The 27,576-nt window shown below is 37.2% G+C and overlaps 1 protein-coding gene across 3 annotated transcripts in view; it reads left to right on the forward strand.

Moving 5' to 3' along the window:
• The window catches only part of cntnap3 (contactin associated protein family member 3), a 131,112-nt gene that overhangs the window by 79,918 nt on the left and 23,618 nt on the right, over positions 1 to 27,576 (forward strand). For all 3 annotated transcript variants that reach the window (XM_026943944.3, XM_026943943.3, XM_026943945.3), the window contains 7 exons: positions 8,187 to 8,293; positions 14,080 to 14,199; positions 15,180 to 15,377; positions 17,862 to 18,018; positions 21,886 to 22,013; positions 23,500 to 23,670; positions 27,043 to 27,261. In XM_026943944.3, the coding sequence (XP_026799745.3) occupies positions 8,187 to 8,293; positions 14,080 to 14,199; positions 15,180 to 15,377; positions 17,862 to 18,018; positions 21,886 to 22,013; positions 23,500 to 23,670; positions 27,043 to 27,261 (1,100 nt within the window). The remainder of the gene's footprint in view (positions 1 to 8,186; positions 8,294 to 14,079; positions 14,200 to 15,179; positions 15,378 to 17,861; positions 18,019 to 21,885; positions 22,014 to 23,499; positions 23,671 to 27,042; positions 27,262 to 27,576) is intronic.

Raw genomic sequence — 27,576 nt, forward strand, 5'->3', positions numbered from 1 at the left:
TACACATTAAAGCCCTGATTTACTAAAATCCCAGATACTTAGTATTAATTTGCGCATTGTAGATCACAATAATTTTATGAATAATTCCAGAATCCATGTTCATTTTACTAAAGCATAATTTTGGTATTAAAAAAATTAATTTTACTATTTATTCATTATTATTATTATTACACATATATGTATGTGTAATATACATATATATATATATATATATATATATATATATATATATATATATATATATATATATATATATATACATGAAAAAGTCATAGTCATAGTCATCACAGGCTCAAGACAGAAAATGAAGTAAAAGACAAAATACAGATCTTAAAAATGAGAAATAAATAAATATTAATATGTTTTTTTTTTTTGATATGACTGGATTATAAGATGGGAGGCTGCAATCTAATCAATAGCTCGACACTAAAACTATTAGAGTACAGCAATGCATTATATCATGAAGGCTTCTCGATGGCATAATGAGAAAGATGTGAGGCAAACTATTACACACACACACACACACACACACACTTGAAGACAGATGTATTTGGGATTTCTATTTTTTCAAAATCTGTTCATGCTTAAAAGACTCGTATGGTTGTTTGTAGCCAGCAAACTTTTCCATAACCCTTTTATGCCATTTTATTTCTTTATCAATTCACCATCTTTTCCATTTCAGCCAAGCAGAAGAAGCAACATGGACTTTCTTTTGCGTTTCGTTTGTATTCGTGTTTTCAAATCTCGTGTAAAAAAGGATGGATGGAAGCAGCACTTAACACTTAACAATGTGCTGAATAAAGCAAAACCTAAGCTCTGACCCTGAGGTCAGCGTTGACGCTTTCTGTTTACTCCTCACACTGCTTAGCTCATTCCACCGCTTGCCTGCTGACGTTGGCTACGTCTCTCCCAATTTCCCATAGTTCATCTCGGCTTCCATGCTGCCTGAAACCAGTGAAGAGGTAAAGAAAGAACAGACCTTTGAACTCCACACTGTTCCTGTCTTCTCCTGCTGTTCTTGTCTCTCGCCTGGTGACTTTTTAACGCCTTTTTTTTTTCATCTTGCGTGATTAGGGTCACAGCGGGCAGAGCCGTGAGTGCCGCAGGAGAATAATGTGTGTGTGTGTGTGTGAATAGAGGAAGAGGAGGGGTGTTAAGAGAGAAATTGGCCCATTCCAAAGTCTGAGCTTATTGTCACTTTCAGCTCTCCGGCCAGATACGTGCCCTTTTTTTTCTGCACGCTAAAATGTGCTTGTGTTGATCATTTTACTTCCTTTTATGCATTTAAGAAGAAAAGGGCTTTTGGATGCTTCCCAATCACATGTTTTTTATAGCTGGCAATAAGAAAGGAAAGTGAAGGGTTGTAAATGGATGAAATATTGTCATCCATTTGGCTTAAGAAAAAAAAATGTGATAAAACGCTGCTCAAAAACAAGCGGAATATGCTGATCAGGCCAGTCTGAAACTGATCTGGGCGTGGCTTAATATTCTAATGAGTGTACTTCATAGAGATCCATCTGGACTATAGTCAGGATTATTCAAATTATTATTCAGGATTTAAATTATTAGTCAGGATTATATAGTCAGGATATGTTAAGTCAGGATTATTCAAATTATTATTCAGGATTCAAATTATTAGTCAGGATTATATAGTCAGGATATGTTAAGTTAGGATTATTCAAATTATTATTCAGGATTTAAATTATTAGTCAGGATTATATAGTCAGGATTATTCAAATTATTATTCAGGATTCAAATTATTAGTCAGGGTTATATAGTCAGGATATGTTAAGTCAGGATTATTCAAATTATTATTCAGGATTCAAATTATTATTCAGGATTTAAATTATTAGTCAGGATTATATAGTCAGGATTATTCAAATTATTATTCAGGATTCAAATTATTAGTCAGGATTATAGTCAGGATATGTTAAGTTAGGATTATTCAAATTATTATTCAGGATTCAAATTATTAGTCAGGATTATATAGTCAGGATTATTCAAATTATTATTCAGGATTCAAATTATTAGTCAGGATTATATAGTCAGGATATGTTAAGTCAGGATTATTCAAATTATTATTCAGGATTTAAATTATTAGTCAGGATTATATAGTCAGGATTATTCAAATTATTATTCAGGATTCAAATTATTAGTCAGGATTATATAGTCAGGATATGTTAAGTCAGGATTATTCAAATTATTATTCAGGATTTAAATTATTAGTCAGGATTATATAGTCAGGATATGTTAAATTAGGATTATTCAAATTATTATTCAGGATTCAAATTATTAGTCAGGATTATATAGTCAGGATTATTCAAATTATTATTCAGGATTCAAATTATTAGTCAGGATTATATAGTCAGAATATGTTAAGTCAGGATTATTCAAATTACTAGTCAGGATTATATAGTCAGGATATGTTAAATCAGGATTATTCAAATTATTAGTCAGGATTCAAATTATTAGTCAGGATTATATAGTCAGGATATGTTAAGTCAGGATTATTCAAACATGTGTATGTACATATAGAATAGAATTATTACAACATTTATAATATAAAATGATTCATTTTAATATCAAGGACTGAACATAAGTATGATGTTTATCAAATATGTAAATTAGCAGGAAGAAATATGTTTTTAATAAAATAAATCATTTAAAAAGAACCTTTGTTGGTGATAGCTATTTTGAAAACTTCTCTTTTGTGCTTAAGTGCCTTCAAGGTCAAAGTTCAGAAGACTGAATGGCGAATCAACCAGCGTCAATAGAGTCCACATGCTATAATTTAGTAATTTACTTTCATTTGTCTCTTGTGGATAATTTAGACGTGTCATGGAGTCACGCTTTTCAAACGTCCTGTAAAATCCTTTTTTTTAAACTGGAAAATGGATTTAATAAAGATCGTGTGCTGGTGCTGGTGTGATTGATGGTGTGTGTTTTGAGATGCTGATGACACCAGCTTGGAGAATATCAGGAAAATCTTTAATGGAAATTTGTCACTGGTGTTACTGTCACTGGTGTAATGGCCTGTGCTTGTGACACAACGGACAATTAATCCAGTCACTTAAAATAATGCATGTTGGGATTTTGTATGATTTTTTTTCTCTCCTAGAAATAAACCGATAAATTTTGTCAAAAGCTCAGATTCTAAACTTTCCCATGAGCCCATATTTGTGGAAGAGGAGTTATTTAATTACAGTTTTATTACAAAGTGGTGCAGCAGGTAACATTACTCCACTTTCACATTAGCAAGCAACAGGTGTGACATGACATTAGATTTGAGGTTTTCGTAATTCTATGCAGATGAAGTCTGACGCTAGAAAGTGACAAATCCTAAATATCAGAAAAACACTGCTGTTTCTCAGTAGTGCACACAGACAGTGCACACAATAGCGCTTGCTACAGGTGACGTGAACGATTTGTCACTGACTAGTGTGAACGTGCTTGCTAGTTAACACTGCTGCAACCTTAAGTCCAGAAAATATAGTAATTAACTGAATACTATTACTACTACTATTACTACTACTACTAGTACTACTACTGCTGCTACTATTACTACTACTACTCCTACTATTACTATTACTACTACTGCTAGTGCTACTACTGCTGCTACTATTACTACTACTACTCCTACTATTACTACTACTGCTACCACTCCTACTAATACTACTACTACTACTGCTAGTGCTACTACTGCTGCTACTATTACTACTACTACTCCTACTATTACTATTACTACTACTACTACTAGTACTACTACTCCTACTAATACTACTACTACTAGTACTACTACCACTCCTACTACTATTACTACTACTACTAGTACTACTACTGCTGCTACTATTACTACTACTGCTACTACTACTACTAGTACTACTACCACTCCTACTACTACTATTACTACTACTGCTAGTGCTACTACTGCTGCTACTATTACTACTACTACTCCTACTATTACTATTACTACTACTAGTACTACTACTGCTACTACTACTACTAATACTACTATTACTACTCCTCCTACTACTATTACTATTACTACTACTGCACTACTACTAATAATAATACTACTACTAGTACTACTACTACTCCTACTATTACTACTATTACTAGTACTACTACCACTCCTACTATTACTAGTAGTAGGAGTAGGAGTAGTAATAGTAGAAATAGTAGTAGTACTACTACTACTATTACTAGTACTAGTACTCCTACTATTACTGCTACTCCTACTACTATTACTACTATTACTATTACTAGTACTAGTAGTAGTAGTATTAGTAGGAGTAGTAATATTAGACTAGTACTACTACTGCTACTACTATTACTACTACTAGTAGTACTACTACTATTACTAGTAATAGTAGAAGTAGTATTAGTAGTAGTACTTCTACTAGTATTACTACTACTACTACTACTACTTGTGCATTGTTTTAAAGAAAGTACTCATTTTTCTTCCTTCCATTCCAGCCCTCGTGCGGATGTATGGAGTCTTCCATATGTGTGCGCACATTCATTAACTAAATCCTTGCTCCTGCAGTTCAGGCCCCATCTGGCCAAGTGCACTCCAAGTTAAAACTGCACCATTTTCCTTCTGTGCTGCCTTTTCATCCGCTATTACTCTCCACTCTCCGCTCCCATCTCCTTCTGTTTGCAGCCATTAGCAGTGAGAGGAGCTTCTAGAAATTTGTGTAACGTATGTCACTGTAGATTACCACGGGCAGGATGTCTAAATCGTGCCTCCTCAGCAGTTTACACACTAGCCTGGGTCGGGTTTGTTTACGGCAGCACGGCAGCGAGTGTTGTTGCGTGACTCATACACACTGAGGCTTCTGAGATTACAGAAAAAAAAACACAGGCCAGTCACTGCGAGTCCATGCTGCCATGTGAGAAACACTCAGCTGTGTGAAAACAGTGTTTGATACGACTCACAGCGTCAAGGAAAGCATGTGTGTGTGTGTGTGTTTGTGGTACAAAATGCTTCGTTTTAGACCTGCTGTTTTCTTTTTAAGGCGTGTTGTAGTAACAGAGTCAATAATACACTTCAAAATGGAAAATATGAACCTACAATAAAACACTGGAGCTCTAAGTGGGAATTCTGCTGTGAATCAGGAACCGTACAGTTGTTTTTTTCCAACATGAAACTTGGCTCACATAAAGGGAAAATGTACTTTTTGGTGCATTCGGCTACATACACCTGCTGGAAGGATCATCCCCAGACATGAGAAGTGCTTCTGTGTGCTTTATTGTTCACCAAAAAAACATACATATACACAACATTGATCATTTGACGTAGTATTTTCCGTATCAGATACCCGAAGTCTATCCTACTATAAGTAGTAAACAGAACACAAGGTTAAATATTCACATTAAAAAAAAACTCTTGTCTGAGATGGAAAATGTAGCATATGTGTAAAAAGTAAAAATAAAGCTTGATAAGATATAGGAAGCCTAGATGCCTCATTAGCTGTTGTTGCTGACTACTTTGATATTTCAGTGCCTCCGGTCATTCTGCCATGTTATTAGGGGTGAGAATCACTCAGTAACTAATGCAAGTCTGTGAAGCGGTGCAGCTCTGCCCTGATCAAATCGTCTGTAAAGCTTTATGGTTTCAGTAAATTTGCTACCAAATTTATTACAGATGCGATATATAGCATTTCTGCATATTAGAGGCTATGTAAATGTAAATGTCATTTGATTGAAATGCTGGAAACTGGGACAAAAAACTGGGATGTGACGTAGGTCTAGAGATATAAATATAAATATAGATAGATAGATAGATAGATAGATAGATAGATAGATAGATAGATATAAAGAAGTGGCCAGGCCAAATGTAAATAAAATTCATCCACAGGAAAAACAAATTCACTGAAGGGGAATGGACACGGGAAAAGAAAACATGCATGCTTTTGGTTACTTTTGGTCTAATTCTAGTACCTATGAGTTCACAAACCACAGAATTATGAGCCAGTAGAATTCAGGACGGAAGGGCTGTGATCAAAGAGCTGGACGGTTGTCTCACGGATTTATTTTTGCAGTTGCTTTGATGCGCAGAAACAAAAAAAATTAAAAAGGAAATAAAAAAATTACCCTTACAGTGACGCATATACTCTATAGCAGGGCAAGTTGATGATATCGTCTGATCAGTTAGTCTGTGTGCTGCCAGGGGAAAAAAATCTGAGACTGGAGAAATGGGTTAACTGTAAGCAAAAAAGGTTTTTTTATTTAAAAAAAAAAAAAAAGAAAGAAAAGATTTTTTTGCATTTTTTTTTGGAACAGTTTGTTCAGTAATAAACGCACAGTGTAGGACATGATTTGTTTTGCCGTTCTTTTTTTATATATTGTTCTTATTTGGGAAGACGTGTTGTTGTTAATTCATTTGTTTGATATTTTCCTTTCAAGTAAGTAATAAAAGTGTAAATTCCAATTTTTATACTGTACTGAAGCGCAGCTCTTGGCTGACAGGAGTCAAACCCGAGGTAGTTTTCTGCTATTGTAGCCTTTCTGAGATGCTTTTCTCCACACCACGGTTATAAAGAGTGTTTATTGGAGTTAACGTAGGCGTCCTGTCAGCTTGAACCAGACTGACCATTCTCCTCTGACCTCGCTCATCACCCGCTTGCAGAACAGCTGGATGTTTTTTTGTTTTTCACACCATTCTGTGTAAACTTCGGTCTTGCTTCTGCATGATTTTAAGCACTGTCCTGCAGCCATACGATTGACCGTTTGGATAATTGCATGTTGGTTGATCCTAAATCGACTAATTTCCCTTGCAGGCTAAATATCAGTTCGAGTAATACATGTTTGATTATACTGTTAGAATGGAGCATTTCCATGCCATGTATGCTAGGAGTTCTGGTTCTAAAATGTTCTTGTTAGCAACGTCGGAACGTCTACAAATCGATAAATACAACCATTCCAATCGCCAAAGCAGTTCTATAGTTTATAGATTAGACATAATGGGAAACCTATTCCCATTTACTGTCCCCATTAATGTGAATCTGGTGTGAAAAATCTAATTTATCATGAATGCAAGTCATTTAAGCATGAGTAATCGTTCAGAATTCAACAAAGAGAGGGAATTAATTGTGCCAAGTGTCTACAATTTCACTTTCAAGGGCACACTGATATCCAGTAATGGCCTTTAATGGCTTTAGTTAATAACAGAGTACTGAAGGTTTCGCTTCTCCGTTTTCAGTGCACTCAATTTCTTAATGTTCTCAACCTTGCAGTTTTGAGTACAGTATAATTCAAAATGGGCTGTTTTGACAAGAAGATGTATTTTATTCACAGTCGTCTTATTTATTTAGTTAGTTATTTAGTTATTTAATTGCTTCTTTGGAAGAAAATATGTTGTGTAAATTTTAAACGTGAGACGTGAAGATGCAGGCTGTTGAGACAGAATTTGTGTACATGGTGTGTGTTTGATTAGGGGGAATGCAATAATCATAGTCATAGCCAAAGAATAGCAGGCAATAACAATACTAATAATAATAATAATAATAATAATAATAATAGATTGGAATAATCCATAATCAAAGTGGAAAGATTTAAGAGTCAGGAGCTATTATCATGCACGAGCTCCTTGTACAATGAAATTTTCAGTTTTGCTCATTCTCGTGGATGGTACAGTAGAAAATAAAGGATAAATAGTAACAGAATCAATTACACAATTGTACAATATATTGTGCTGCTCACTGGAGCAATATAGGATATTGGATATTAAAAACCTATCAGACATAAACAACAGTGATGATAAACACCAAAAAAAACCAATATACAGCAAATGTATTTGGGTAATATTTATATAAGGTGCAATGGAAGGTGATTTAAGCTGCAAATTAGCTGTTGATGTTACTTCTTAAAGAAAACAAGCATTGAAAAAAAGACTTAGACAGAAACAGGAAGTTAGAACTTAATGATAGAAAGATGCATGATAAGACTTTGCAATGAAACAAAGAAAAAGCAGGGTGTAAACAGACAATCTAATTAAGGGCACGGAACAGGTGCACACATTAGGGGAACTAGCCAGTGACAGGACAGGGTCGTATACAGGACTACAATGGGACTCTCTTTCTTTGTTGCCAGTATTAGTAAAAGAGGAAGAGATGTGTTCATTATGGTGCTGATAGAAGTGTGAACGTGACTAGACTTCATTTATTTTCTGTCTCTATCACCAGGTGCTCTCCGAGTCACTGCGAACATGGCGGGAGGTGCACACAGTCATGGAGCACTTTTCACTGCGACTGCTCAGACACCGGCTACACAGGAGCAACGTGCCATAGCTGTAAGGAAAGACGTCTCTTTATTTCATTTCAACTTATCCAATAATCATGGCTGTCAGATTACAGGCAGACACAAACTGTAGTACAGTCACGGCTCAGCATTTCTGTGACCAGAAGGTTGTCAGTTCAAATCCTAGGACTGCAACAGGACCAGTGTTTTTAATCCTCAAAGGTACATGAATTTTATTATGGAGACAAGAGGCAGGATAAGGTCAAAACCAGAAACAATTACAACCAAGAGTAAGCAGGTAGCAGGACTAGGAAGTACACACACACACACACACACACACCATTGAATATAGAATATGTATATATTCCTGGCCTTAAGTCAAGGACAAAACACACAAAGGTCTTCCAAGAGAGGGTGTTTTTTCTGCCAGCTACACATCAGCTAAGAAACAGAAAGACCACGACCCAAGGTCAAACGCTTATCAGCGATCTGGCACTCACCACAAAGCCTGAGCCAAAAAGCATCATCATTGATCTGGATTATGGCAGATTCTCAAATGATGCAAAAAAAGGCTCTTTTTTTTTTTTTTTTTTTTTTTGGCCTTCTGGAAAGGCGGCGTCGTAATTTGCACGGAGCGAGCTGAAATTAAGCACTTGTCACTCAAGCAAAATCTCAGCAGTGTTTAACGCTTTCACACTCGACTTGCTTAAAAATGAGAAGGTGATAGAAAGAGACCTCACGGTTCACCCTGCGTAATTAGATTTGGAACAAAAGCACTGCCAATCAAACGAGTGTGTTTTCAAATGCTTTTGAACAAGAGTGTATGAAAAATGTGTGGGGCAAAGTGAATGTCCATCATTAACTAAATATAGCAAATGTGCAGAACGTTTAGTGCCTGCTTCTCATAAAGTAGTCCACTACTAACTTTTTATTTGGTCATATATCAAGGATTTAAAAAAAAAATTATAACTGATAACTGAAAAAAAGATATTTTTCAATATCAGGAGAGTCATGAATAGTATGTACTCCTTACATAATTACACTGGATGAGGAAAAGGCTTCTGATTTGGTTTTGATAAACAGTTTATTTCCTGAATAACACTTTCACATGCACCTCGTCTAGTCTCTGTACACACTACTGTCAAGGTCACCCCTTATTTCCTCATCTTTTTAACCCTAGCCATTGCGCCCCATTGCTATTCATAATGACTCAAGAATTCAGAGGATCAGTAGGAAGTTTTGATTCATTGCAAATTGTTTGTCTTTTTCTTCTTACAAATTAAGTATGAATAAGAGTGAGCTATTTACCTTATTGTTCGGTTCTTTTAAACCTTTTAAAGTGGTCCCTCATCATTTCAAATATTTTGAGTCGCACTGACTCTTAAATGTGCGCTCCTTTTTAAAATTGAATATTAATTCACTTCTTTCTCGCACCACATTTGACCTCTCCAACTGGGCTGTTCTTCCTCTGTCCTTGGTGGGACGAGTGAATTCAATGAAAATGAATGTACCTCCTTAAACTCTAAGCCTATTTCTGTTATGCTCTCCATCTTGTCCTTCCTTCATACCACCCCCCACCCCCAAAAAAACAAAACCTTTAGATCAATATAATTCAAGTTCCAAATGAAATGGAGGCCTTGGGTCTACCAAATCTTCTCTTTTATTCCTAGGCAGCAAACATTTGCAGTTTTTTGTTTTGGCGAGAAGGTCATAATGTGATTACTCACTGGGTTTCGGCCTGGGTAGCTATGGAGATCGGCTCCAGTATGCCCATCTCCTTTAATGGCTTTACTTTGTTTTCCATTATATTTAATTCCCAATCATTTTTCAACAGATTTTGAAGGACTCATACAAATTTGCTATCAATTGTGAACCTGTTTTGGACTATTTTCACCCCATAAGCAACCCTCTATTTCCCCATTAGACTCGTCATTCCATACTTGGCATAATGCAGGAATCAAATTGAGTAAGAATTTACTTTTTACATATTTTCCACTTCATCACAGCTATCAAGGAACTTTCCTTTACTATTCAGGGATGTACTGATCTGTAGTTATGTTAGGAACACCTTGGTTTTCCCAGTACCTCAAAAGCACCTCTCGATATTTCAAACATAACAACCCTGTTCCATTGCAGTTGGCTCTGAGATGTCACTCTTTTCTTATACCTGTTATCACTAAACACACTAATGACACAATGACACACATCTGCCTGAATACTAATCATGACCTCTGGATTATGAGGTTCTATCTAATATATTGGTCAAAAATGAGGTAACTATATATGTAATGTTTATCCCTGGGAGATACTTCATTCACTTTTGATGTAATGTTTGATGACAAAAGCTCTATCTTGAACCTCTTGAATCAACAAGACATTATATATTATCAACCAGCCAATAATCATCCAAGATGATTGTACAACATAGACACAGTGCCCTGGCCTTGGCCAAGTGCTTTCATTGGTCTTATATTGCTAATATTGTACCTAGTAGGCGGTTTGTTTGTATCGTGACAGCTAGCTATTAACATCCAATAATCATGCTAGCTAACATCTGAGAGATTAGGAATAAAGCTGTTGATAGTTAGCCTTCGTGAATATTGTCCTTGATTCCTTGGAGAAAGAAGCACTAATTTCCGTCAGTACCTAAAATGAGGTAGACGTCTTTCTCAGTATAGGTTTAAATATCGTCAGATTTCAAATCGAATGCCCTGGGGTTCTGAGCGAAAACAGTTTCACAGTTAATTTCTTACAGACTATATGTGCATTAGAAATAGAGAAAGCGAGTTCAGTTATAACCTGGCTTGTCACAATTTTTAGTGGAACTAATACAGTAAGCAAAAGGTTGGTTTTGAGTCACTGATGGCTCTTTTAAGCTTTAAATTTTCCGCTCATGTATATTTTTACACGACACACATAGTATACTAGGTCACATCTGGTCCACAGGATGATTTAGCCTAATTTTTTGTTTTTTCATGTTTTTAATTAGATGCCTCAAAGTCCTGCTCTATTCCTGAGAGCTTGCTTTCATGGTAGTGTTGCTTTCCGTTATGAATTTTGCTCGGTAATAAAGTCCTGCCCCATATTAGAGCATTCCAGAGGAGATAAATAGGAAGGAGTGGAAATAAATTGAAATGGATGTTGTTGATTATGTCGGAGTTGTTTAATTTTAATTTGCTACAAACAAGTCATTGATGACTGGAGACCAAATAGAGAATAGAATATTATTGGTACCAAAAAACTGGAAACATTTTACCCCAGTACCTAAAATAACTTACCAAATCCTGAGCAATTAGATTAGATTAACTGAAGTACTAGTTTCTGATCAAGAATGAAACAGTGCTGTGGTGGCTTTTAGGAGACTCATTGGTGGAAGAGTCATTTGGTGCGTCATTAGTGTGTGCAGGTTATTGAGTTCGAGTTTTTTTCATAGCTGTTCCCATTGCATTTCCCATTTGTGGGAAGCGGATAGGTACTGATTGAGGCCACTCACTATCCCTGAACTCCACTATGTTTTTATACAACGTCGTAAATTCGCCCTTGCCATCTCCCCTTGGCCGATTTCTCACTGCCATCTTATCTTATCAGCTCAAAAGAGGTTTGTTGGATGGGCCTTTGGAGGCTGTCAAGATTGAGGCTATGTTGTTGTACATTTGTTTGAAAAAACTTGGCTGAGAAAACCATATGGCTGTTTTGCAAGTCGTGTTTACAAGCACCATTGACTCCTCCTCACCATTTCCCCATAGGCAAACCCCCATTGCCATCTTATGGGCCATTTTAATACTTCATTAGTTCAAGTGAAGTTTGGAAATCATTTGAACTGCTTCATTTTTTATGCCAACGGCAAATGCCTTCCTCTCCTCCCTTTTGTACTGCAAGTGTTGTAGGTGATGTACACTTCAAAGTCATGTAGAAAAGTTTTCAAGAAGACATTAAAACCAGTATTTCAAATGCAGGGGATGTCAAGCCCACTGAATAACTTTGCAGATTTAAGAGCACAACTCAAGTGTGGGTGTCTGATCATCATTCAGTGCCAAATTACCCTCATGATTAATGAAAAAAAAGAAGGGATCTGCTATTTTGTGCTCAATCTGACACACACACTGATAATAGTTTTGATTAACAACCGAAGGTGTAACACCCAAGTGTAAAATCTGCTCACGAAGAGTGCGAGGACATGATATTGGCACATTATCCTTAAAATAAATCGTTCTCAAGAGTAATTGCAGTTCTGGGCTGGTATCCAGGTTGTCATGGAGCCTAATTAGCGATGATATTCAAAACCTGTCCATAAATATGGTTTTGACTCATGCATACAGTGAAACAGATTTCGTATTGATTCCGGTTAATTTATTCATTCTCCTCAGATTTTGAACAGACGTTAATTATAATTAAGAATTAAGAAGTTTTTCAATTACATTTTATCTTGGATGCAGGTGGTTAATTCTAAGGTCTCTTTGTTTGACTCAGTATTCGCAATATTTAATGACATACGCAACACTCAAGAGACGTCTCTGTGCTGCATCTCAGTGGGGACCAGGTACGCTCTCAGAAAGATACTAAACTGTACAATTGCTTGTCTGTGGGGTGATACCCTGAAGGTTGCATCTTCTGTACGTTTCTCTAGCACGTTTGGACATTCTGTGGTCTTAAGGTTCAATCTTAATGGACGAAATTATTTATTAGCGAGCCCAAGAGGGAAGTAAAAGCCCCAGTGTGCTGCCCAGTTCCATGTCTTGGTTGCCTGGAAACCCATTTGTTTGGCTAACATGTGTGGCATGTATTGTTTGTATTTGTATTGGTCAATGGTCAATGGTCATTGGTGCCAGACAGACTGGTTTGAGTGTTTCAGAAACTACTGATCTCCTGAGATTTTCACGCACAACGCTCGTCTCTACGCTTGCCTTTACACCAAATGGTGCGAAAAACAAAAAAGCATTCAAGCTGACAAGCAGGCTCAAGTAACTCAAATAAGCACTCTTTACAACCGTGATGAGCAGAAAAGCATCTCAGAATGCACAACACATTGAATTTCGAAGTGGTTGGGCTAAAACAGCAGAAGTTCCACTCTTGTCAGCCAAGAACAGAAATCTGAGGCTGCAGTTGAAGATGGGGAAAAGACCAGGTCTATTGGGCAACTACGAATAAAAAAATGAACACGAATAAAAACATGAAATCTACTTGTCCTGAGCACCTGAGCAAGGTCTATTTAGCACCTTTAAACAGTGTTAAAGGTAAATTACAGTCACTTTCCCAGGGAGGAAATCCATTATAAAGAGAGTACCACCCCACTGGTAAGCATTTTGGATATATTTATTTATTTATTTATTTTTTTTGATGCACTAGATTGCTAATCCATATTGAAGATCGCCAATCAATGAGCTCCAATTCAAATCCAGCGGAGCAAAGCGTAGCTTAACATTGAGAAAATTTCCGGGAGGAACGTGTCCACACTCCAGAAACCCTTCCTATTCTCACCCACTTCCACTGGCTAATCTAGAGCACGAATGCAAACGCGGTATCTTGTGAGCAGTTTAGGCGAGTGCGTAGGCAGCGTGCTTGTAGCCGTGAACAGCGCATTATCCGAGACGCCGCCTTCACCTCGTCCTGATCCATCGTGTTTTCGAGGTTGACACGTATTGAGCTGTTTACTCTGCAGGCCCGCATGTGGAGGCTCTAATGAGGACTGTCACACTTCATTATCTCAGCTCTCCGAGACACATTTTCATGGGAAAGTAGCAACTGGAGACGAGGCATTTACATCTGTCTCGGTGGGATTCTTTTTTTTTTTCACGTGTCTGGATCAGGAAGGCTAACTGTCGTTTCCATCTTTACCAGCTGTTTACGAGGTGTCGTGCGAGGCATACAAGCACAGAGGGAACACGTCAGGGCTGTACCACATAGACGTAGATGGAAGCGGACCCATCAAGCCGCAGCTCATCTACTGCAACATGTCAGGTAAATGTGTGAAAAGCAGACGCAACACCGTCCATGTAAAACAAACTGGAGTTATTTTAACAATGTTGGTTTTACACCACAGTGTTGAATTGAATTGGATAGTCCAATTCATGTCCAAGTTTATACTGATCCGGTTGGACAAATGCACATGTTATTGGTTTACACTTAATCTAACTGAATAGCTGTGGTGTTTTTGGTGAAACTTGATTCCAACAATACAGATTTGCCATGATGTTCATGAAAAATTGTGCTTTTTTTTAAATCTAACATTAACTAGCATTATCATATACAAGTAGCTTGAATGTTTTTCCCAGTCAGAAGGTCATTAGAGTTATTCGCATATGACATTAATGACATTAATGCATGTTCAGCATTGGGCCGTTTACTGAAATCCCATATCTGTCTCAAAAAACATGGTTTGGTTATGTAATACTTAAACAGTTAATACAAAAAATACTAGAACATCTATAAAATCTGTTTAAAATTTTAAAATATCCAATAGGCCTAACATTTCTGAAGCAAAACGAGCATAAATATGCAAATTATTTCAACAGTTAATGGACAATTAATATATTTTTTCACACATACACAAGGGTTTGAGTCAGCGTATGTGGGATCTTTAGCATTGTTCAGTTTGTGTGACGCTAACTGGTGGTCATAGTTTCCCTTACTCATTAGCCGTGTGGCCTCAGCATCCACCTGCAATTTAACACAAAAAAAACACGTGCTGTCTCTTTAGCTCCATTTGTGCCAAGAGAGAAGTTTGTGTAAATGTGATCATTGTCTGAATCATTCCTTTTATTCGGCACTGGAGGATTTCCGCTCTGTAATTTAGCGCAATTTAGGAAATGTTGCCGTAGCCTGTGGTTTGTCAAAATAAAGGTCACCTTAGCGCTAGGCCCACCTTATTGTGTCCTCGTTATGATTTGCATAATTACATGTAACAATTCCCCCCTTCTTCTCTCTCACGAAAACTGCAGATAAAGCGTGGACGGTGATCCAACACAATAACACAGAGCTCACCAAATTACGGGCATCCTCAGGGAGCGCTCAGCATTTGGCCTCCTTTAACTATTCTGCCGACACCGAGCAGCTCGCGGCCATAATTACCCGAGCCGAGCGCTGCGAGCAGGAACTCTCCTACCACTGCAAAAAGTCACGCCTCTTAAACACACCAGGTAAGCCTTTTTTATTGAGAGTATCGATCCCCTCCTCCTTCACTTGCCCACTATGAAAGGACAGACTTATTAAAAAAACTGTGCTTGTCAGTCACAGAGAGCACAAAGCAGACAAGGCGGTTCGATTATTTTCAAACTAATTAACCTTTTTTTTTTTGGTTCTTTTTTTATTAGTTCATATCCATTAGAGCATCAGAGTGCTTTCAGCATCAGGTTCTGTTATTTATTATACCACAGCGATGTTGAAATCTCTGATCGGATTTGGTCAGAAGGTGTTGATTGATTTTCTATAACAGCAGCTCTGACAGTAGTTCTGGCAGTACTTCAAATGCACTACCCATTGACAGGAAGTTGTATGGTGGACGCTGCATTCTCAATAAATGGATAAACAAACAGATGAAATGTGTTGTTATGTAACAAAGTATAACATCTTAAAGCTTTGTAGAAGGAGACGTTTATATAATATATATTAGATGGAGTCACCAGTGTCAGAGCTTTATAACAGTAAGTTTTTCCGCCACAGGAAAGTCCTCATTATAGACAACATCCCAGTTTCCTAGTGACAAGCTGACAAGCTAAGCGTTTTTTTGTTTATTTTTTGTCCTGATACTTTTTAACACAAATTTAATTCCATATATTACCAACAGAGAGTCCAGAAAAGAGGCTGTGAGGGAACGACTGCTAATTATATAGCTACTAAAATATAATCGATAACAGGAGCTAATATATCTTGCAGATGTTCTACAACATTCCTGTATCTATAAATGGTTAAAAAGCATGATGTATCGTTCATAAATAAAATGACGTATCATTAATAAATTAAAAATTTTATGTCATTTTTGGCAAAACAGTGTGGTATAAGAGAAATAAAATGCTTCAGGACATGCTTTTATATGAAAATAATCCACTTCATGGATTATTTTCCTATAACAGTGTTTTATTCTGTATGTAATGTATGTTTAGCCAGGTTTTGATTTTTATAACCATTTATAACATGTAAAATACAAAATATATCTTAACATCAAGCTCTTTGCATGCTTGGACATCTACTGATGGTGGGTTTGTGTGTAAATAATCATTATTTACCTTTTTGCACTGTACTGCTTTTTGTTTGTTTTTTTGTCCTGGTCCAATTACGAGCATTTACGTGCACGGCCTCTTAAAGGTCGAGTGATTCGATAATTGTTCTCGCGGCCTTCTGAACAAACAGGAGACGCCCGAGCACTCTGCCGTAAATCGCTGCCTATTAGTTGTCTCATTAGCCGGGATGTGATGAGCTGAGAAGAAAGACGGTGTCGGACATAAATAAATAATGCTCCAAATGTCAGATGAAGAGTAATGAGAGTGCACGCTTCTCCCAAAGCAGAGGCCAGCAACTCGAGATGGATGGATGTGAGCAGACGAGAGACAAATCAATGCCAATCTCCCCAGTGTTTAAAAAAAAAACACGAGTTCTGCTGAGGGTTTAGGGTTCGAGCTGAAGCTGCTTGTCCACACAAGCACTTTTATAAAGTCTGAGTCCACTGTTTCAGCCGGTTGATATATTTATTTGAGAATAGGATATTTACAACTGAGAATTATTTTCTACAGCACAATAAGCACTAATTACTAATCTATATTGGATTTGAAAGTACACACCAAGCTTGGACAGCAGGACTTGCAGTGTTATTACACAATTTTATGGATAATGATGTAGAAATTACTCAACATCTTTTTTTTTCCAAGTTAAACGTGTAAATACATAGTAAATAAATACCTGCTGCTTTTCAAAACTTCATGCTAAGAGGTAAAATAAGTGCAGTAAATACTAACTGCTTGATTAAATGCATGATTTTCAAATCAATGTAATAGATTACGCAATAATGCCTTTGTTAATTTAATGTTTTATGTCTTATGTATTGAGAAATCTTCATGTTATTACACTATGTGAATATCTGTTCACATTTCATTGGCGTTATGTTTTGGATTTGTTTGTAATGACCATATAGTGTATTTCATTCCGATGTTAATACATAGGGTTCATAGGGACTAACTCCTGATATTAAACAGTCCAATATGTGTTAATGTTTTAAAAGTAGAAACAAGCCAGAGTGAAATATTTGTGATTTTTCTTTTTTTACTTATATAATATTAATATCATTAATATCTTTTTTTTATGCTTTGGGTCATATTGTGCTGTCTGCTGTTTACCGGCAGTTTTGTTCAATTTGATCTTTTATGCTTTCTTTATCATTTGCACTTTTGAATCCTTCTCTATTTTGCTCACGCATCTGGGTCTTGTTGCCAAGCATCCAAACATTAGCATCCTCGAGCGAATCGCAGGGTTCTTGTCAATGTTGGTGGTTATTTTCACTTTTAAATGGTGTTAATCAATCCAAAAGAATGCACAGGGGGAGTTCTCATCAGGGTGTTTAAGGACTTGTTAAAAAAGAAAAAGAAAAAAACTGGCTTTGCTGCATCACTGATGATAATTGGATTTTGCAGATGGTGCGCCTTTCACCTGGTGGGTGGGCCGGTCAGGAGACGCCCACACGTACTGGGCAGGGGCACCACCGGGCACTCAGCAGTGCGCCTGTGCTGTCCACGACAACTGTGTGGATCCGGAGCACTTCTGTAACTGCGACCGCGACCTCGACGACTGGTACTGAAACCCGCAGCTACCTTTCAACAAAATAACTTTTCACATTATAGAGCAATAATTACATTTACTTTAAAATACTCCGTGTTTTGGGGGGGAAAAATGCATGTTCAGTAGAGATCTGGAAATAATATAACAAATATAAAAAAAAACACATACCACTGGCTTTTAATTCACTTTAATACTACTAACGAAATATTCACAGAGCTCAGTATTACGTAGTTTAGAGCTAAACTCTATTATGTGGCTTCCTTCTGTTGTAAAACTATCAAAGTAAATAACTCACTTTCTGGCACTGATGTAAGTATAATACTACGACTTCACCTTTTATACTACAGCGCTGTTGAATTAGTCAGAAGGTGTTGATTAATTTTCTATAACAGCAGCTCTGACAGTAGTGCTGGCTGCCAGATGTTTATATTCGATTCAGTTCAATTCACTTTTATTTCTATAGCGCTTTTAACAGTGGACATTGTCACAAAGGAGCTTTGCAGAAATATATATACAAAGGAATGGCTTAACCAAAAGAAGATCGATGTTTATGAATGACCTACCCAGAGCCCAGACCTGAATCCTACTAAAAATCTGTGGGGTGACCTGAAGCGTGTTGTGCACAGGAGACTGCCCTTAATGGATCTAGAATGTTTTTGCAAGAACGAGTGAGAAAATATTGCCAAGCCAAGATGTGCCATGTTGATAGACTCTTAGCCAAAAAGACTGAGTGGTGTAACATAATCAAAAGGTGCTTCAACAAAGTATTAATTTAGGGGTGTGCACACTTATGCAATCAGGGTATTGTATGTTTTTATTGTTCCTATTTTCCCCTAAAATGTTCTGATTGTTTTTTACTTAATTTTTATACGCTGTTCACATTGAGGGTGGAAAAAGTTCTGACGTGATTTATCTTGGTTTCCTTTCTTTACATCACAAAAACCTGCCATTTTAACAGTTATGTATAGACTTTTTTATCCACTGTAAATTCTGGATATAAAATTTAAATGGATACATTTTTCCCTAATGAGTGAGCCTGAGGTGACAGTGGCAAGGAAAAACTCCCTGAGACTTCATGAGGAAGAAAACTTGAGAGGTCCAAGACTCAAAAGGGAATCCATCCTCATCTGGGTGACAGTGGATAGTGCAATTATAACCAGGATGTTCATTATAGTTTTCACATGAAGTCTATTTTGCTGATGTTATCAAACTGTTCAATGATGGAGGGTGCAAAACTGTTCGTGGGAATTGTAGTCCTAAAGCTATCACAGCAATTGTAGTCCTAAAGCTATCACAGCAATTGCAGTCCTAAAGCTATCACAGCAATTGTAGTCCTAAAGCTATCACAGCAATTGCAGTCCTAAAGCTATCACAGCAATTGTAGTCCTAAAGCTATCATAGCAATTGCAGTCCTAAAGCTATCATAGCAATTGCAGTCCTAAAGCTATCATAGCAATTGTAGTCCTAAAGCTATCATAGCAATTGCAGTCCTAAAGCTATCATAGCAATTGTAGTCCTAAAGCTATCATAGCAATTGTAGTCCTAAAGCTATCATAGCAATTGCAGTCCTAAAGCTATCATAGCAATTGCAGTCCTAAAGCTATCATAGCAATTGTAGTCCTAAAGCTATCACAGCAATTGCAGTCCTAAAGCTATCATAGCAATTGTAGTCTTAAAGCTATCATAGCAATTGTAGTCCTAAAGCTATCATAGCAATTGTAGTCCTAAAGCTATCATAGCGATTGTAGTCCTAAAGCTATCATAGCGATTGTAGTCCTAAAGCTATCATAGCAATTGTAGTCCTAAAGCTATCATAGCAATTGCAGTCCTAAAGCTATCATAGCGATTGTAGTCCTAAGCCATTGTAGCAAAACTGTTATATTATATTATAATACAATATGTTATATTAATGCACTTGTTTAGACACTTCACATAAAATAAAACTGACAATAGACATACAAAAAGAAGTTCTTTAACAAGGATATTGTGAAGCTGTCTGTAAGGAGACGTTTATATAATGTTCATGGAAGGAGTCTCCAGTGTCAGTGCTGTGTAAAGATCAGTAGGTTTTCCACCATGGGAAAGTCTTCAGGGCGATGCCCTTTCCAGCTTCTCAGTAATATGACAAGGTACAATTTTTGGCTGGTTAGGGAACGACTGTAAAGCTTGTTTCGCAGATGTTCCACAGCATTAAATGTAACAATAAATAGATAAAAAAAATATGATGTGTCATTCTTTAATAAATTAATCAATAAACAAGTGTAATCATTTCGAAAACACTTTAAGACGTGCTGTTATAGGAAAATGATAACGTTTAGTAACAGGTAAAAGACAGGTCACATCAACCTGATTATTTTCCTATGACGGCACACCACCAAGTCTTTTATTCCTTAATTAAAACATCCGTTTTCGAGAAGTGTCTTTTTTTGTGCATTGTTTATGAACAACAATGGCTTTGTGGCTTGTGTGTCTGCTGTAGACAGACTTTATTATCCTAGAAACACCCTGATTAATCCCAGAGATTCTTCTGTCAGTCAGAAAACATTTTGATTCACTGATTTAAAAAATAAACAACATCTAAATAAGATCGTCTGATTGGCCAAAAAACTCGCACATAGAATGATTATTTAGTTTATCCCTAACTAAGATAGCAGACAGAATGGATCTAAGTACATAAATGATGCACCACACTGAATTTTTATAAATAAATTTCAATTTAAATGGAAAGTTTGGTGAAGGAAATAAAAAGTCCTCACTGACAAACTGATGTTTGCTAGTAAGCCTGATGTCTGTAATTTCCCAAGGATGAAAATGCATCTTTCACTTAAAAAAACAGAAGCAGTGACACTAAAATCTGTGATGATCTCTTCCCACCGTCTAGGTTACTGCAGAAATGGGTAATTTACATCCGCTGTACAAAATGTGTGTTATTATTTCCTGAAAGCAACAGTGACAGTCACAAGGAGGACCGCAGTAAATGAATCAATTTCTGGTGTCGGTCATTTCTAGTGCGTTCACGTTGTGTTGGAATTACAGTAATTACAAACTTCTGACTTTAAAAGCATATAAAGTCCTTGTTGAATTCTTAATTAGCAGTTGTAATTTTCTAAAAGCTCAGACGTGACAGTGCGTGACGTGGTATAAACTCACACGACCGAAAAATGGCAGCGGTTTCCGCAGTGAAAGTAGCTAGGAGTAGAATGTCATTATGTAGCTTGTCAAACATTGCCTGCCATTTTCTAGTAATTACCACTTAATATATAGTGTAGTTTAGCTTGCTGTGTCAAAGACGTCATGGTGTTGTGTGCGTTTCCATAGAAACAACGAACTTCCGAGAGGAGTACGATATCCGAGCCGTCGTCTCGTAATTACCGCAATTACGTACGTTGCGTGATTATACCACAGCATGTGTACGTGTATTAACGTTTTTTTTTTTTTTTTTTTTAACAGAGATAACCTTTAGTGTCAGATATACAAGTACAACACTTTTCTTTGGATATCCTAGCTTGTTAGGAAGCCAGGGTCAGAGCACAAGGTCAGCGAATAGCCAAACCTACATTTAAACAAACATATCAAACAAAATGTTTTGTTTTACGGTAATCGTGTAATTTTTAAAAAATGCCGGTGACCATTATATCAACAACCTACTGGGCTTGCTTGTCCATCGAGCAATGAAGAACTGATAGACCTGATAAGGAATCTGATTTTTCCACCCTTGTATATGGTATCACATTTTGCAACATGACCAAAAATGAATATTCATATATATTTCAATTGCTTAAACAAATAAACAACTTTTGTAATAAAAAAAATCATTTACAGCAGTTACAGTGTTTGAGTGTCTTCTGTTTTTTCTTTTTTTGTTGTTGTTTTGGACAGGTTGAACGATTCTGGTGTCCTCTCTCACAAAGAGCATTTGCCTATCAGGCTGTTAGCGGTGGGGGATGTTAGCAGGCCGGGGTCAGAGGCGGCGTATCGGGTGGGTCCCCTCCAGTGCTACGGTGACAGTAAGTACCAAAATTTCACAAATATTCTGAAGAAGTATATCACAATGGTATATCAGGGAGTGTGTCTGAAAGTGCTGCCTATTTACTCAGTATTAAGTCTTAAGTCTCTAATTAAGTCGGAATTCAAGGCTGCTTGATGAGACCCCTTAACCTGGTCGATTTTTAAAGCCAGTCTTGACAAAAATGGCGGCAGAAAATACATATGCGTAGATAAATAAGTTATCTGTATATGTATATGATGAGAAACAATTGTGATTTAGTGATAGGATATTATTTCTAGTATGCCCAATGGTATTCATTCTCACTTCACACTTAGTGAACATTGTTTGTACTTGGTCAACATTGTAATATGTGCTGCCTTTTAAACCACTAGCATCAAGGGCATCAAGGCCTTCTGTTTCAGACACCGCCAGTTAGTTGTGCTGAAACTGAAAGACACAATGGCTCGGTCATCATTTATTCTGAAAATCTATTCCCGTGTCCATTTAACACACCATCTCCAACCCTATCTTAGCCAAGAGTTAAAACCTTTTGTGCTATTTAAGTGCTAGGGGTGTAACGCAATGCCATTATCTGTATCTGTATCGCTATCTGACACTTTAGTGCTCGAAATATCCATATCTGTATTTGTAGTTGAAGGTAAACCTGAAGGTCTAAACAGGAAGGTAATTAAGTATGAACGCTATCACTATGCCCTTGGAAACCCTGGAAAAAATGGAAGAAAAAAAAAAACTCTGAGGTGGAAATGGCAGCACTGTCAGCATGCCGTTTGTGAGTCCTGGCTCTGGCAGTTCCTCAACCTCAGCTACATCACTCGAGTTGCTCACATCATTGGTCAGACCAGGAGATGGGCGTGGTTTTTTTAAGCTTGCTCGTTTGTTTCTACCTGTCCTGTATCTGTATTTTCTAGCAAATCTGGTTGGTTCTGTGCCTCACGCTAATGTTCATTGTTCCGCAAGGTTCATATCTGACCTCTCGCTCCCACATGAGAGTAAAAAGCTCCTGCTTGAGCGACTTTTTTGTTGCATGGCACAAGATCCCACGCACAGATCTGATGCACACCTCTAGTCTCAACTAGATGCCATGTGAACTCTTCTAAAAAAAGGAAAACATTTTATATATATATATATATATATATATATATATATATATATATATATATATATATATATATATATATATATATATATATATATATATGTACACACACATGTATACATATATAGTGCACCTCCTATTCAGTCTGAATGATGTATTCTTATTCAGTTATGGTATACTATGTTAGCTGCTATGTTACTTTTTTTTAGCATTTCCATCTCTTTCTGTGACAGATATGCACAAAAACAGTTGTGTAAGACTCAGAGCCTCCTGCACCTCAGTGAAACTTCTCAAAGCGTCTCTATATTGAGTTACAGTTGGAATGATGACTAAAGGCTTTTGGAGCTCCCGATGGTATGGCGCCTTCCTAAATGCTTTCTCTCTTCAGATGACTTCTGGAACGCGGCCCACTTCGATAAGGAGACTTCTTACCTCCACTTCCCCACGTTCCACGGGGAGCTCAGTGCTGATATTTCCTTCTTTTTCAAGACCTCCTCCTCCAGCGGCGTGTTCCTCGAAAACCTGGGAATTAAAGACTTCATCCGAATCGAGCTGAGCTGTGAGTGAACTGTGCTTCCTGTTGTACAGGATGTGTAGCAGTGTACAAGAGTCCACTGCCACAAAGGGTATTTATTTCATCAGGTATTACTTAAAACTTGATAAAAATGAACCAAATTAGCTTTTGAGAAATCCTGAATTATGTAACAAGGAACAAAGCTTTTTTTTTACATCTGTATTTGGAGAAATTTGTTTTTCCATTACAATTTCCTGTTACAATTTTTCATCTATTAAAGAACAACACATCATGCATTACATAGGTAGTTACATTAATGTTGTGGAAACAAGTTATTTCCTTTTACTTACATTATAGCCTCATCAGCCTCTCTTTTTTTTCTTTTTCCATAGCTTTTCATGTTACTGAGAAACCAGAAAGCACAAAGCCCTCTATTCTAAGCACCAGACTGTCCTGAGCACTAACACTGGAGACTCCTTCCATAAATAAATGTCTGCTTCACCAAAAGAAAGCTTCACCATATCAACAATTATACGCATTTCTTTGCTAAACAACAACACATCATATTAAATCTACTTAATATTAGTCTTAGAGTACAAGTCCCTGTATAACTTGTTAGTATAGAGATTATAACATATTACAATGTCTGCATTAATATACATCTGCCATCTCTATAGAAAATGAATCAACACCTTCTGACCAATCAGAATTGAGAATCTAAGAGTGCTATGGTATAATATAACTTAGTAAATGATTACTTAAGTTAAAGGGGTGGAAATGAGCTTGCATTGGACGATTATTAAAATAACTGAAATGCCAGATTGTGGAAAATGAAGATGAATAAAGCTGCAAAATTTATTTGTCAAAAAAATGATCGTGCCTCAGATGCTTCATGAGACGGACTGCGTGTATGATGAATGATGTTTGATGTTTGAGAATTACAATTCGGAAACTGTGTAACTGATTAAATATTAAATAAGCAGCAATGGATTAGTTTAATAAAATAATATATAGCCAAAGTAATGGAAAAAATCCTGAAAGTGCTATTCATCTGAAGCCAAACAAGGGCATTATCGAGAAGCGCGTGTTTGTTCATTCGATATTTTTTGCTGTTTGTCTCTGTTCATATGTTTGTTCTTTTTTTATTTGACAATCCTATTTACAAAACGTATGTGGCTCTTATCCTCGATGGAAAAATAATCTCGAGAAGCCGTCGCCAGAATATACAGACACAGTGAAACGCTGCCTCTCAGGGGAAATTTCAGCACTGAGGCTAGACATTTTGTTCTCTTTTGTTTTGAAATCCGTTTGAGTGTAAATAATCACGTGTGGCTCTCTTGTCATTCCATCTGAGCTGTGATTTGTCCAGCGCACGCCACACAACTCCTGTGAAAGCCCACAGGATTTTCATAGCCTTTAACCTCATTAAAACAGGAAGTGTAAAATTCTTAGCACATAACAGCTTCGTGTGATGGATGAGTGTAGAGCGGGAGAAGACCTGAACATGGCCCGGAAGCTTGTTCTGCTATAATGACAAATCCTTTAGCTGAGAGAGCTCAATTAACCTCCCATTGTTCTGAGTCGAGTAAGACGTTAACCCTGAAAAAGGACTCCTAGGAAGCTGAGTACAGTGGCAGTGTGTGATAAAATGAGTAACAGCTTGCCAGTTTTCGCTACTGATCCTATTCCTGGGCTATTGATAGATATTAGATTTTAGCTATCTATCATTTATAGCTATCACCTGTCATTTTTCCAGTGATGTTTTCTTTGCGTGTTTTTACTGTAAGGCTGGAGTCGCTGCACTGCGTCTGTGCTGTACGAAGACCTGCTTAGACGTGCCGTGAATAATAAAGAGGTCATAACACATGATCAGCGATTTCACACCATTGTTCTCGGCAGCACAGAGCCACTCGATGACAGAAGGTGCCCTGCTTCGCTCCCTCTAATTCCAAAACGTGTGTTCGAGCCAGGGACGATTCTTACATAAAATAAGCAGAACAGCTGCTACAGGAAAGCATTCAGGTGGAAATAGATGATGGATTATTGAAGAGGAACACACAGACAGATGGCTTTAAACATACAGCATGAGCAGAAAGGCTTTCTTCGTTATTCCTGTATATGCAATATTAACAAGCCCGAGTCTATAAAAAAAAACAGTTTAAACTTGACAAGTCACTGGAGTTGAATTGTGTTGACGCAAGTGTAATGTCATCCCAGACTACCTGGAATAGCATATTCATTTTTGAAACACAGCCAGAAGTGTTTTGCTCTAAACGCTCAGCTGAATTTAATTCCGTTTGAGAAATTGCACCACAGAGGTCTCGCCGACTAGAAAGGAAAAGCATCAAGTTTCTTTCATCTCCGACTGTAAACCTCAAGCATCAGCGTGTTCACATCCAAAGGCAGATTTTTAAAAAAAACATGCAGAGATTAAAGTCCGACGGCTTTCTGTTCCTGCTTAATTTTCCCTCCCCGGGTTTATTTTGGAGTCGCTACACACCTTGTGGAAATAAAATTCTGATTTCGTTTCTCCCCAGACTTTATCTTTTATGCCTTTGCTGATCACATCTCATTATGACAGTGAAGCAAAGCACCCAGAGCTTTGGTGCAAATTTGAAACAGAAATAAATTTTAACTAGAGGTGTGATATTATACTGGTATGACAACATTACTTCCAGCTGCCTGAAATAATAAAATGTTCTATTAGATGTTTGCTGTTAAGCAGGGAAGCCTGTTTTATAGCTATTCATCATAGCAGGTGGAAATGTCAACACTTGGTTTGATAAACTGCTGCAGACTCAATTTTTACAAATGTTCCGTTGATTGTTGATTGAAGTTTCTGCGATCCAATAGCTTAGCACTTTGTTTTTGAGATGGAAGGTTATGACACTGTGCATTTTTATGCATTCCACCGTTAATTATGTTGGAATGTGTTGGTTAATCCACAGCATGGTTGAATTCTTGGATCAGAAGGGTTAGAGCATTCATTTTCTATAATCGCAGGTCTGACAACAGTTCCAGCTGGTACATAAATGATAGGTTTATATTAATGCGCTACATTATCATTTTCTATAGTAAGAGCTCGTGTATGACAGACGCTGTGTTGTTGTTTAACAAAGAAGAACGTGTTAATATGGTGAAGTTTTCTGTTGAAAACTTCTGCTGAAAACACCTGAGGAGTCTCAGGTGATGACTTAGTATCTAAAAATAATGAGAATGTTTATAGATATAATAACATAATAACATGACAAGCTGCAGAGGAAAAAATTAGGCTGGTTAGGGAACGACTACTTGTTACACGGACGTTTCAGAACATTAAAAGTACCTATAAATGGATAAAAGTACGACATGTCGTTCTTTAATAAATGAATAAATAAATAAACATCCATCAAATAAGGTCCCCGTGTCTCTTTCCAGTGCCGACTGAAGTTGTTTTCTCCTTTGATGTGGGAAACGGGCCGTTCGAGGTGCGTGTAAAGACTCCGATCCCTCTGAACGACGAGCGCTGGCATCACGTGGTGGCTGAGCGGAACGTGAAAGAGGCGTCTCTGAGTGTGGACCATTACCCCGGATCAGTGCAGAAAGCCCCCACTGAGGGGCACATCCACCTTCAGCTCAACAGCCAGCTTTTTGTGGGTAAGAGAAACAGTTCACAATTTTATATTCATAAACCACTCATGCACAAAGAGAGAAGACACTACAAAAAAAATTTGAAACCAACAAATAGAACAAGACTGTGTCAGTATTCAAAGTCTGGGTTTGGGTTACAGCAGGGTTGTGCAAAATAGTCTGAATACTGAATACACTGTACATTCCTAAATGTATTCAGTCACGTATTCTGTTGCAACACATAAAAGGTCACTTATTCAGATTGCACTTAGAATATATTGTGATAAAGACACATTGGAAACATCTGAGCTGCATCATGTCGTTACTCGCTTACACTTACTT

The sequence above is a fragment of the Pangasianodon hypophthalmus genome, chromosome 17 (genome assembly GCF_027358585.1).
Source record: "Pangasianodon hypophthalmus isolate fPanHyp1 chromosome 17, fPanHyp1.pri, whole genome shotgun sequence".
In the NCBI taxonomy this organism is placed as follows: Eukaryota; Metazoa; Chordata; class Actinopteri; order Siluriformes; family Pangasiidae; genus Pangasianodon; species Pangasianodon hypophthalmus.